This window comes from Sceloporus undulatus, chromosome 1, assembly GCF_019175285.1.
Source record: "Sceloporus undulatus isolate JIND9_A2432 ecotype Alabama chromosome 1, SceUnd_v1.1, whole genome shotgun sequence".
Taxonomy (NCBI): domain Eukaryota; kingdom Metazoa; phylum Chordata; class Lepidosauria; order Squamata; family Phrynosomatidae; genus Sceloporus; species Sceloporus undulatus.
Genome location: NC_056522.1, coordinates 44889227 through 44901610, shown reverse-complemented (window position 1 = coordinate 44901610; position 12384 = coordinate 44889227). Strand labels below are relative to the sequence as shown.

The window sequence follows — 12384 nt, the reverse complement described above, 5'->3', positions numbered from 1 at the left end:
GAGAAATAACCCGGTTTGGCACCGCTTTAACTCTTTGTCTAGCTCTTTGCTATGGAATTCTGGGAGTTGGAGTTTGTTGTGGGGTCCAGAGCGGAGCTCCGCTCTGGACCCACAACAAACTCCAACTCCCAGAATTCCATAGCCCTGAGTCAGAAAAGTTAAAGCGGTGCCAAACCGGGTTATTTCTCCCGTGTGGATGCAGCTGGCGGCTGGCCTTGCTGTCCCTGTTGTGACACACACAGAACGAACTTCGTTTTATATCTGCCACCGTCAAGAAAAGAGGCTCAGCTCGCCTCCCCGGAGGCTCTCATGGCTGCCAAGCTGCTGGCGTTTGTTGTGAGGGGGAAAAAACATGGCGGTTGCGAAGAAGAAGCGTGTGGGCGAAGAAGAGCGGGGTTTACGAGGGGAAAAGAGAAGGCGCTTCTGCGTGTTGACAAACAGAGCAACCCGCTTCATTTTTCCACGCCTGAGGGGCATAAAGGGGAGGGCCGAGTTACAAGTATGTTGTGAGGGAGGATGTCACATTTTCCTCAGGCGAGAAAGAGGCGCCGTTCTGTTTTTAACCGTACGAGGGGGGGGGGGCTTTTCCCTCCTTCCCCCTCTTTCTTCTCTTCATGAGGGGAAAGACAAGGAAAATGTCCGCCCGATATAGAACAGCGGAAGCTTCGAGGGCTGTCTGTGTGTGTGTTTTTGTGTGACGCTGCCAAGCCAACAGGAAAGGAGGGAGGGAGGCAGGCAGATCATACTCTCTCGCCCAAAAGGGGCAGGGAGTTGGGGAACAGCCGCCATGAATCTGCGCGGTTATAAACGCCGCACGCACAAGTTCATAGCACTCTCCTTATTCCCCTTAGCCTGACTTCACCCTTTTTAATCGGCCTCCTCCAGACCGCTCCAACGGTCACTCCCTCGGCGCGCATGCGCACTCCCTCCCTCCCAGTCCCGCGCGCCCTCTCCTGTCACGTGACCCGATAGAGGGTACGCGAGCCGAGGCAATTCTCCTGACAACGGAATTTCGAACGCCTACTTCCGCGTCTTCGTCACTGCCCCACGTGACCTAGATACCGGAAGTCGAGGCTGAGAAGAAGAGGCTGAAAATGGCGGCGCTCGTCAGGGATCCGTTGGACTCTGCGCTGCGGCGGGTGACGTTGCCAACGGGAGAGCGGTCGGTCGGGGCTCTGCTCCGGGCTCGTTGTCAGGCGCAGGTAAAGGGGCTGGTGTAGGAGAGAAGTAGAGAGTCTAGCAATGGTTCTCAACCTTTGGTCCTTCGTGAGACTTCAACTCCCAGAATTCCTGGACAGTGAGCATAGCTGACTGGGACTTCTGGGAATTGGAGTCCAAAACACCTGGAGGCCCAGAGGTTGAGAAGCACTGCTCTAGGGAACCGTTGAGGAATACTTGCCCATAGGGGTACTGTGTAAAAGGCGTGGGCGGCAGGCTCAGCGTGACCCTTGGTCAATAGGGGCGAGGCAGGAGGAGAACACCAAGAAAAGCCCGCGATAGGGTCGCCTTAAGGTTGCCATAAATATAGGAAAAGGCATGAAGACACACAGAAATGTCGCCTTTTAATTATTATTTTTTATATTTTTAATGTCTGGTTAATAATGATAATAATAAAATTTAACTTTCCTCGCCGCTCCCTTAAAATCGAGGTGGCTAACAACGTTAAAACATTAAAATACATTATCCCAGAAACCCACCCACCCACCATAACCTATAAACCGTAATTATAAGCAATAACAATAAAACAACATGGCTGAGGCTTCTCGCAGCTGAAGTCCACAATGTCTTAAATGGCATAGTTTGGGGACCACTGTCTAGTGGAAAACATCACAGAACCGGAAAAAAATTACTGTATTAAGAAAAAAGAAGAAAGTGCATTGGCACTGATCAACATAAAGAAAGCAAAAACAATGATCACAGGCGACCTATTTAAATTCAACCTAGAGAATGAGGAAATCGAAATCAGTTAAAGAGTGCCCATACCTTGTATCAGACGTTGTTGAGAATGGAGAGAGCAGTCAGGAAATCAGACGAAGACTAGGAATTGGAAGGGCTTCTATGAAGGAACTAGACAAGATTCTAAAGAGTAAAGACATAACGCTGTGCACTAAAGTGAGGATTGTCCAAGCCGGTGTATTCCCCATCACCATGTATGGATGTGAAAGCTGGACAGTAAAGAAAGCAGAGAAAAAGAAAATCAACTTATTTGAGACGTGGTGCAGGAGAAGAGTGCTGAAGATACTGTGGAGAGCCAAGAAGGCAAACAAATGAGTCTTTGAACATATCAAACCAGAAATCCCCCTGAAACCCAAGGTGATGAAACTCAGGCTGTCATACCTTGGCCACACCATGAGAAGGCATGATTCACTAGAAAAAACAATAATGCTAGGAAAGGAAGTGGGTAGCAAAAAGAGAGGAAGACCCCACACCAGATGGATAGACGCAATCAGGAAAATTATGGGCCTGAAGCAGATCAGTCGAGGACAGATGATCTTGGAGATACCTCATCCACAGGGTCACCAAGAGTCAGGGTTCACTCAAGGGTAAACAACAACAAGAAGAATTGAGAAATGTTGTTTTCAGTCATTCAAGATTAGAAGACATTGAAGATCTATTGGATTACAGAATTTAATATAACCAAATTCCCATTCTCTGAATAAGTCAACTCTAGTTGGAACAAACAATTGGATAAAGTAAAATCTCATACTAAAAGTCTTCAAAATGTTTGGTTTCATTTACCTTTCCAGAACTGCATGAATAATATCTGGTACAAAGGCTGCTGCCATGGACAGTTGTATAGTTAGTATTTCTTTTCTTAGATGTATTTCCATTCACCCCTCCCCCATTATCTGTACAGTGGTACCCCGGGTTACGAATTTAATTCGTTCCGCCGCCGCGTTCGTAACCCGAAAATCTTCGTAAGCCGAAAAAGCCATAGGCGCTAATAGCGAAAGCCGCGATTTCGTGCGAAAAAGCGCCGAAAAGCACCAAATTTTTTTTCGTAACCCGAAATAACCTTCGTAACCCGGAACAGTTTTTTTCAATGGATTTTTTTCGTAACCCGGAAATTTCGTAAGGCGGCGCATTCGTATCCCGGGGTACCACTGTATTCAGTTATACAAGAAAATCTTCTAATCCTAAACATTAAGGGTCACATCACAGAACTGTACAGAATTTCCTGTGCTCTGTGCTGCATCAATCTGCATACACTGGGAAATGTGCTGTGTCCTACAAGAGAGGAAGGACTCAAACACTTGACCCATGTTTCTTATATAATAAAGAGCTTCCTATATGTTGTTCTGAACAATTTGTTTAATTGTTGTAGACTAAAATATCAAAGCACTTAAAGGTGTAGAAATGATGTCTGTGTTTAACTGTGTGTGTTTCCCTGTTTCTAGGGTCTTCCAGAAGATCACTTCTATATAAAGTACAATGGTTGCCGTGTTAATTCAGAAGATGAATTACAAGATGGTGGTGTTTACAGCCTGGAACCAAGACTGTGTGGCGGAAAGGGAGGTGGGTATATTGCTGCTTCTTTGTCTTAAATGTCAACTTACAGTAAGATCTTTGCATGATGAAAAAGCTAGTAAAGCTTCAAAAGCATGCATGATGTATTTTGTGCTTTGGTGATGGCTCAATAAAAGTATGACTGCTTTGTAGATTTTGTATTTGTTTTATTTATTATACCATTTATTTAATTATACTATTTATTATACTATTAGAAAACCATTCATCAATCTGTGGAATATTGTCATTGTCTGAAGTGCCTCCATTCTTGTATTTCTGCCACTCACGTGTTTTTATTTTTCCCTAGGATTTGGGTCTATGCTCCGTGCACTTGGTGCTCAAATTGAGAAAACGACAAACCGAGAAGCTTGCAGAGATCTTAGTGGGAGGAGACTTCGGGATGTAAACCATGAAAAAGCGTAAGGCTTTTTATTATTATCTCAGAAATAAAGAAATGACCATATATTTGCAATTTCACTGTTAGGTTTTGAAGAGGATTGCAGATCTTGTGAATTGGAAGTCCCTATGTGACTGGTGAAGAATATTTGTCCAATGGATATCATTCAAGAAACACTAGAAATATTTGGTTTCAGTTTCAAAAGACTAGTTAAAATTATTCAGTGATGATTGTAGTTCTTTGTAGTCCCCTGTGATCGATCATGAAGCTTTTGTTGGTACTGCCTTGTGTCCATTTATAGAATATTGTGGAAAAGTAGCTAAGTTTTGGGAAAATGGAACTCTTTGATAACCTGCTTAAAGCATTCAAGTAACTTGAAAAGCTGTTTTCAAAGAAGGATTAGAGTGAAACTATCACGCCTCTTCTAACTTTCTCTACAATAATCAAATGTTCTGAAGATTATTCTTTCCCTCCATAGTTCTCTCAATATTACCCCCTTGCCCATCAATTACAAGAAAAATACCAAGTTTTCATGCATTGTGTAGGATATGCAGGTGAATGGCCCAAATGACTAGAAGGGTTTACACACTGAAATGCATCATTCAATTTCTTCTCCCTTACAGAATGGCTGAGTGGGTGAAGCAGCAAGCAGAACGTGAAGCAGACAAGGAACAAAGGCGTTTAGAAAGGCTGAAGCGCAAACTTACTGAGCCAAAGCACTTTTTCACTAATCCCGACTACCAGCAGCAATGTCATGAGATGGCAGAGAGGCTAGAGGACTCTGTCCTCAAAGGTAGAGTTGAAAATGTTGCTCATTTATAATTTGAGTATTTCTCATTTGTTGGGGCTCTTTTTTGTTGTAGCTAAATAGTTTTTCAGTAAAGCAGTTTCAAATGACTCATGTGTTGTTATGCTTTTTTGTTTGTTTGTTTGTTTGTTCTGTTCTGTTCTCAGCCTTATCTCAGGCTTTTGTAGTCATATGGGATTTCTGAGAAATTCCGAATAGAAGACTTCCAGAAAATAGACTTAATTGGTGCAGGTTAATTTATATAAGGGTTTGTTCAGTTTGCTTCGTGAAAGTCCTGAAGTAAACGTTCTGAGGCAGTGATGTTCCAGTTTCATAGTTCTTGGGAGTCAGTGTGGTGTAGTAGTTAAAAATGTGGGGCTGTGTGTTGGGAAATCTCGCTTCTAGTTCCCGCAGAACTGTGAAAAGTAACAAAACATTCCACCTTGCATCACTGGCTCTCTTGTTCTCTCTGCTTCACAACAACTAAATTTCTATGTCACAGGAGCTTTAACCATGTAAATAGTGTCCTGGGCCCTTATTCCCATCGACTTGGCTTCTTCAGTATCATGGAGATTTGCTAACATAATAGCTTGCAATAGAACCTGTTGAGTCTGAATTTTGAAGTACTTTAGAAGTTCAACATAAACTTTTTTTACGCCTGAACCTTTTGTGATGCAATTCCTAAGCTTCATTTAAAATGCGTAGAACGTAAAATATTAAGAATAGATAGCAAGAACTGATTTATTTCTTTATTTTAGGCATGCAGGCTTCGTCTAGCACAATGGTATCACCAGAAAGCACTGAGAGTCGAAAACGGTCAAATGAGTCTGAAAAGGGAGTACCATCAGAAAAGAAAAGATGCTTTTGGTAAGATATGGGAAGACACAATTGATAGTATTTTTCAAAAACCATTTGGAATTGCTTTCTTTATAAAAAATAATTTCAGTACAGTGGTCGAGACCTTAAGAACTTCAAGTAGTATTGTGCTAATGGAATGGGGTTTTCTTGGCTCTTCTGTTCTTCCTTGGATCCAAGCCATTAACACATTCATAATTTCTCACAGTTCAACACATTTATTTCTTATATTCAGTACAGCTCTGTAGGGAAAATAGAAGATTTTTGTGTATGTTTTTCAACTGTTGAGCTGTAGTGTTGTTTTTCTTTTGTTGTGTGCCTTTCATTTCTGACTTTTGGTGAACCTATCATGGGGTTTTCTGGGGCTGAAGAGTTGTGACTTGCCAAAGGTCACCCAGTGGGTTTCCGGGGCTGAGCAGAGATTTGACCCCTGGTCTCCAGACTCATAGTCCAGCTCTCAAATCACTACACCATGTTGGCTCTCACAGTAATGGCTACAACAGGATAACCCAAGTATTACTCTTGAAGGACACCCTTTGGGATGATTAGGAATTGGATGGGAACAATGTCTTTGTAGTTTGTGCTTGGGTGTGCAAGTGATTTTCCTGTTGTGAGTACTTTGAGTGCTCCTCAATTATCTTAAAAGTTGCTATGTCGTGTATGAGCCTTGTGAGTGGAAAAGTATCGCTGACACTGATGTTCCACTGTTTTCATTGTGGACAAACTTGTGTTGCTTTTATAATTGTGGAACAAATAAGTTCTTGGCTTTTGCATTTTGTGTGCCATTGAGATCATAAACAAATTTCTGTTGATTGCCACAGGTTGGGTGTGGAAGGACTGGAAGAGTCGGATGGTTCACAAAGCAGTGATGACAGCGAAGACGATCAGTCTCCTACCACATCAGGAAGTTGTACGGCATCAACTGGCAACCATCTCCAAATGAGTGATGTGACAGAACAATGTCCCAGCAGTTCAGAGGATTCTGTAAGCTGTAGTTCAGTCTCTGACACAGCTGAAAAACTGCAGTCACACATGGGAGATGCTAAAACAGATCAGGCAGAGGACCAACCTCCTAGGGAAAGTGCCGCTGATGAAAACCATGAAGCAGCCAAGACCCTAAAGGAGGAAAAAGAAACAAATGTATCAAGTGTGAGCAAGTTACAGTGCACTGTAAGTACTGTATAAGAAATTACTTCTGATTCTGTAGATGAGCTCATTTTGTGTTTTGAACCATACTGCACAACTTTTACAAGAACTTTTTGTACTGTTAGTTATCTATCCTTTTCATTTCCCATGATGCATTAGTAAACTGTAAAAAAGATTGAATAAAGTATTGAAAAAAGTAGGACCTGGAATAAAATCTTACAGCACGGATTCCATCCATTTTATTCTTCCTCCGTGGGAGCTGTTTTCCTTCTTTTCCTCCTAAATAGTCCAGAAAATGTCCCATGGCCACTTAATACATTCAGTCCATACTGGGCTCTGGGGACTCATCCTCTGCATTTACTATTTCTTCTATATATGTTTCATATTTTTGAAAACTTTCGGATTTATCCAGATCTGCTAATAACTACTTCTTGTGCATGAGTGATGACACTTTGGCTGTGATAGCAAGAGTGATAGCATTCTAAGGTCTTTTAATTTATACAAGTCTAACATTAGTGGTGGGTGGGATAGAAGAAAGTCATCTTTGTAGCCAGAGAAAGTTACCCTACTAATTTGACCTGCAATGGTGTTGTCTTGCAACCATCATGCCCTAATTGGTTCAAAACCAATGTGTTTGGCTTTTTTGAATAGGCAAGTGTGGTAGGAAAATGTAATTACTTTCTCTAGGGCTTTTGTAAATGTTTTACAATATTTGGAAAGGTCAAGGAAGTGAAGAAGAGAATGTCTTTTTAGATAAGTCACTTTTTACACTTAAGAATTTCTTGGCCAGTTAAAATGTCCAAGTGGAACTACAGCTGGCAGTCAACCAGGTTGCCATTTTCTTCTACAGTCTTGTCATTTGGAATTATTCTGTTTCATAATACGTGTTCACAAATGCATTGTTTGAGGAAGAGAGAGTAAATGTTTTCACAGAAATGCTGCCACCTCTGATGTTAAAAGTGATTTTACAACTAGAATGGATTTATACCTGGACCCTGAAAGTTTCAGTAAAGAATGTGATTCTGCTTTCAGGGTCTGTGGGTGGGACTGCAGATGTTGGAGATCATTTTCTACCCATGGCTGGTTCTAATTAAAAAGACTTTGATAAAAAGCAAAACATTTTTGACTCTTCTGAAGGATATTCACATCACTTAAACACAAACAGCCATTATAATGCATAAAATATCACTCAAGGTGTTCAGTTTCATTTTTTATTAAATGTTGTCATTTCTTATGTAACTGAGATACATATTTTACTCTTTTTTCTGTGTTTTTTATTAGGAGACATCAATGATAGATCTACTGGCTTTCAATTCTGTTGCTGAACTGGAAACTCTGGGACTAGACAAGCTGAAGCTTGAACTGATGGCTTTGGGACTGAAATGTGGGGGCACTTTACAGGAAAGAGCAGCACGACTGTTCTCTGTGAGAGGTCTGTCTAGAGATCAGATTGATCCTGCTTTGTTTGCTAAGCCTTTGAAACAGAAGAAGAAGTAGAGGCTAATGCTGGAATTCCTTCTTACATCTAGAGTTTTCTTCAAGATTTTTCACATTGAGCTATTTTGTGTAATGTGTAATATCTTTTTTTAAAAGTGAAGATGCATTCATGTAAATACAATTCTTATAAGAATAACTTACAATTGTATAGTGCATGTGTTTCAAGTGATAGTTAGGATTACCTGTCAGCAGACTTGCCCTGTCTTTTGATTTTTGTTGATATTCCACTAGAAGAATGTAATGGGTTGCTACTGATTTGCCTTTGGGTTCATTTTAGCCTGCTTACTTAGAGAATAAGGGGCAAACTTTAAATCCTATAACACAGTGGAATAACATGAGGGACTACTGTAGAGTTAAATACTGTACATGCTATGTCCTAACTTACTAATTAATAAAACCCAAAGTCATGGGACCTCCTCAAACCCAATTTCAGATGTGGGATTGATATTTAGCACAACCGTTCTTGAGAGGATCCAGACAGATAAGAAATGTTACTCATCAGCCTGGGGCAGCATGACCTTCAAGAAGGTTTTTTTGCACATTTTGTGAATAAACCTTGTCTGGGTCTTTTCAGCAAACAACAATTGCAGCTTTAAACTGCTGATGAATTGCGTATATACTAAAAACTACCAGTACTGTTTCTAATTTTTATATTGAAAACCTTGGTCATTGCATACCTAGAAAAAGACAAACAAACTGTACTGGTTGTGCATGTGAATGTCCAAATGATCTGTTCACAGTTGTATATATAAGTAGCGATCAAATGAGTAATTTCATTTCTCTCCCACATTTCTTTCTACCAGCATTTTTTTGGTAAACAGAAATCAGTGCTAAATCTATTCAATTACATTAAGTAGAACATAAGTGGGTACACATTATATCGTGCATTTAGATTCTGCTCATTCATTTTTTTCCTGTCTCATCTTTCTTGAATGACATCCGGGATGGTTTACAATAAAATTAAATGAAACAAACGTAAAACAAATACAAGCATGAAAGGTTTAAAACTCACCCAGTTAAGATCACCTTCTGCAGCAAGTCAGTGCTGAAGAGCTGCTAAAATATCAAAGCCTTTGCCTGTCATATAAAAGACAACAGGGACAGAGAAAGCTTTGACTCCCTTAGAATGACATTGCGGAGCCTGAAGGTGGCCCTTTGGCACATTCCCAACTGGCCTTCCTTTTAGGCAGATACCAGTCTCCAGTCTGGTTTTTATTTTTCTCCTGTTATATGATGAACCCAGCAGCCCTCTCAATATGTGGCTGTATTTGCTGTATTTGTATTTACCAGTGCTGAAGCCTTCAGTGTTTAGTATGCTAATATGGCACATTTGTAGATCATTCTGCAGTGACATCCAGGTAAGGCACAAATATCCTGATGTAAACAATATCTCTGTAAAGGTTACTTGCTCAAATGTGTATTCACCTTCAACTAACCATGACAAGTTCCAAATGCCTTGTTAAATGAATCACTTCTGCAAACAAATACTCGGGTGTGCAAACAAATACGTGTACCATTTTAGGACTAAAAAAACCATATCCCACACATGGCTCCACATATGCAAATTGACTATTTGGAGGAAGGGAATAAGTGCCGACTCATTCTTAGGTAGATGCTATTGGTATGTGACCAGAACAGAAGTGGTAATACTAATGGATGACACAGCTGTACAGGTGCAATCCGCATTTTCCTTTCTGGATGCAGCAGCTGAAGAGGGTGCTCGGTATCAGTTTGCTTTCGGGACTCCTAACACTGAGTGCCTTCCTTCTTGTGGCTCCTGCTTTCAGTGACCATACTGGTTAGAAGATTCTAGGAATTGTAGGTCAAAAGCAACATTTTAGAGTAAGGTTTGTTCACCTATGAAGGGCATGACTCGGATTTTGCTATTCTGTCTGCTCCCCAACAGGACATAACCATACTATTTGGGGGCACCAGAGGTGATGTCACATTTTCATGAATCATTTAGGTTTTGTTTGTTTTTGAGGGATATGTGTTGGAGGCAATTCAAACCACTGCAGTTGTGGATGGTTTTAGGTCATTTTGAACAGTTAAGTGAGGGAAAAAGGCTTCAAGGGCCATCCAGTCTAACCCACTGCTATGCAGGAGCACACAGTCAAAGCACCCTGATAGATGGCCATCCAGCCTCTGTTTAAAGACCTCCAAAGGAGACTCCACCACTCTATGAGGGAGTGTGTTCTACTGTCAAACAGCCCTTACTGTCAGGAAGTTCTTCCTAATCTTTAGGTGAACCTCTTTTCCTGTAGTTCACATCCACTGTTCTGTGTCCTATTCTCTAACCACGCAGTGAACACAAGCTTGCTCCAGCCTCAATATTTTCTTGAAAGTATCCATGAGCAGCAATTCACCTTCTAAATAGTTTACAAGCCTCTCATCCTACTGTTTACCATCAAAGTACCTATTTTTCAAAACCACCAGCAGGTTCACAGCCACTGTTGGGCATGCTGTTACTGTTCTGTAGCCTTTATGGCCCCAAGAGGACTCCAGGCACAGAAACTGGTCCACAGATCTGGTGCAGTTGCCTACCTAGAATAACACATTTATTTAAAATATTTCTACCCTACCCTATATCAAAAATCTCAGTGTCTTACAGGTTGAAACACTTTAAAATAGTAAGAATAATTTCAATAGACTAAAAATATGTTAATCAACAAGTTAAAACGTTTAAAAGATTATCACTTTAAAACTTATGTACAGTGGTACCTCGGGATACGAAATACCCAGGTTACGAAATTTTCGGGATACGAAAAAATCCCATAGGGAATCATTGTTCCGGGTTACGAATGTTTTTTCGGGTTACGAAAAAACTTTTGGTGCTTTTTCCGGCTTTTTCGCACGGAATCGCGGCTTTTCCCCATTAGCGCCTATGGCAATTCGGCTTACGAAGGCTTTTCGGGTTACGAACGGTGCCACGGAACGAATTAATTTCATAACCCGAGGCACCACTGTACATTACTATTTGTGAGAAAGCAATGAGGTTCAAAGGCTTGGACGAAAGTCATGATTTAGTGGCATTGAAATGGAATCAGTATTGTTGCCAATCAATCCTCCAAGGGGTGGACCCTCTGTAATGGTGTGCCACAGCTGAGAAGGTGGTCTCCCACCTTTCCTTACAGTGTATTGAAACAGCGGAGCCACTTTACCCAGCAGACCTCAGTCCTTAGTTAGGCACATATAAGGAGAGGCACTCACTCATGTATTACAATTCAGTGTCCTGTAGATGTGTTTAAGTGGCATGACACAGGTATTCCAGGAGCTGTAATACCAGGCTACACATTTGGAGGGCACCAGGCTGTGAGAGGTTATAATAATGTGGGCTGTTTCACAATTGGTGCAATTTACAATTTGCTGAAAGAGTCACATATTGGTAGAGGTATTTTAAGTAGTGGAAGTTGGTTTCCATTTCAGTAATAGATTGGATAGATCTATTAAAATTCATAATAAAAGCTGGAGCGCATTCATGGACCCAAAGATGCAGGATCCACCACCTACCATGTTTGTAAGTCATCTAATTCACCCCTTTTAAGTCCTCCAAAGGCAACTATCCAACAGCAACAACACCAACATTGTTCTCTTACCCACCTCTATTTGTGGACAACAAATAATGCAACACATTGTATGAGCTAAAAAGCATATAAAACTAATACATATTAAAATCTATCAAATATTTTAAAATCCATAATTTAAAAATAATCTAGGTAGGCATGCTACTGGTCTGTACTGCTGATTTATATATACAGTAATCCCTCCATATTTGTGGCTTTGATATTTGCGGATTTGATTATTCACGGATTTCATTAATATGTTCTCTCTAGGAATCTCTAGGTCCTCCAGTGCAACTTTGTGGTCAACTAACTAAAAGTTGCACTGAAAGACCATTTGTAGCTACTCCAGTGCCATTCTATGGTCAGTGTATGTTGGACATTGACCACAGAGTTGCACTGGAGGGCCTAGAGATTCCTAGAGAGGTGTCCTCTCAAGTAAAAACAATGTTTTTGTTATTTGTGGTTTTTCCATATTCACAGGGGTCTTGCTTTTTAGCTCATACAATGTGTTGCATTATTTGTTGTCCACAAAGAGAGGTGGGGAAGATGACAATGTTGGTGTTGTTACTGTTGGATACACACACAAAAAAATGTCCTCTGGGTAATTGTCAGTCTAATTTTGGCTTACTGAA

The 12384-nt window shown here is 40.8% G+C and overlaps 1 protein-coding gene across 1 annotated transcript; it reads left to right on the top strand.

The window, feature by feature from the left end:
• The first annotated feature begins 1044 nt into the window (after window positions 1-1044).
• SDE2 (SDE2 telomere maintenance homolog) lies at window positions 1045-8616 on the top strand. Its single transcript, XM_042446822.1, has 7 exons — window positions 1045-1202; window positions 3399-3516; window positions 3815-3926; window positions 4528-4697; window positions 5450-5558; window positions 6368-6716; window positions 7974-8616. The coding sequence occupies exons 1-7, from the start codon at window positions 1095-1097 to the stop codon at window positions 8187-8189; spliced, it is 1182 nt and encodes a 393-aa protein (XP_042302756.1). The 5' UTR covers window positions 1045-1094; the 3' UTR covers window positions 8190-8616.
• Window positions 8617-12384: the final 3768 nt, after the last annotated feature.

Coding starts and splice junctions, on each gene's coding strand:
- SDE2 (XM_042446822.1), top strand. CDS start 1,095: ATGGCGGCGCTCGTCAGGGATCCGTTGGACTCTGCGCTGCGGCGGGTG. Junction 4,698..5,449: donor AGAGGACTCTGTCCTCAAAG/GTAGAGTTGAAA, acceptor TCTTTATTTTAG/GCATGCAGGCTTCGTCTAGC. Junction 5,559..6,367: donor GAAAAGAAAAGATGCTTTTG/GTAAGATATGGG, acceptor TGATTGCCACAG/GTTGGGTGTGGAAGGACTGG.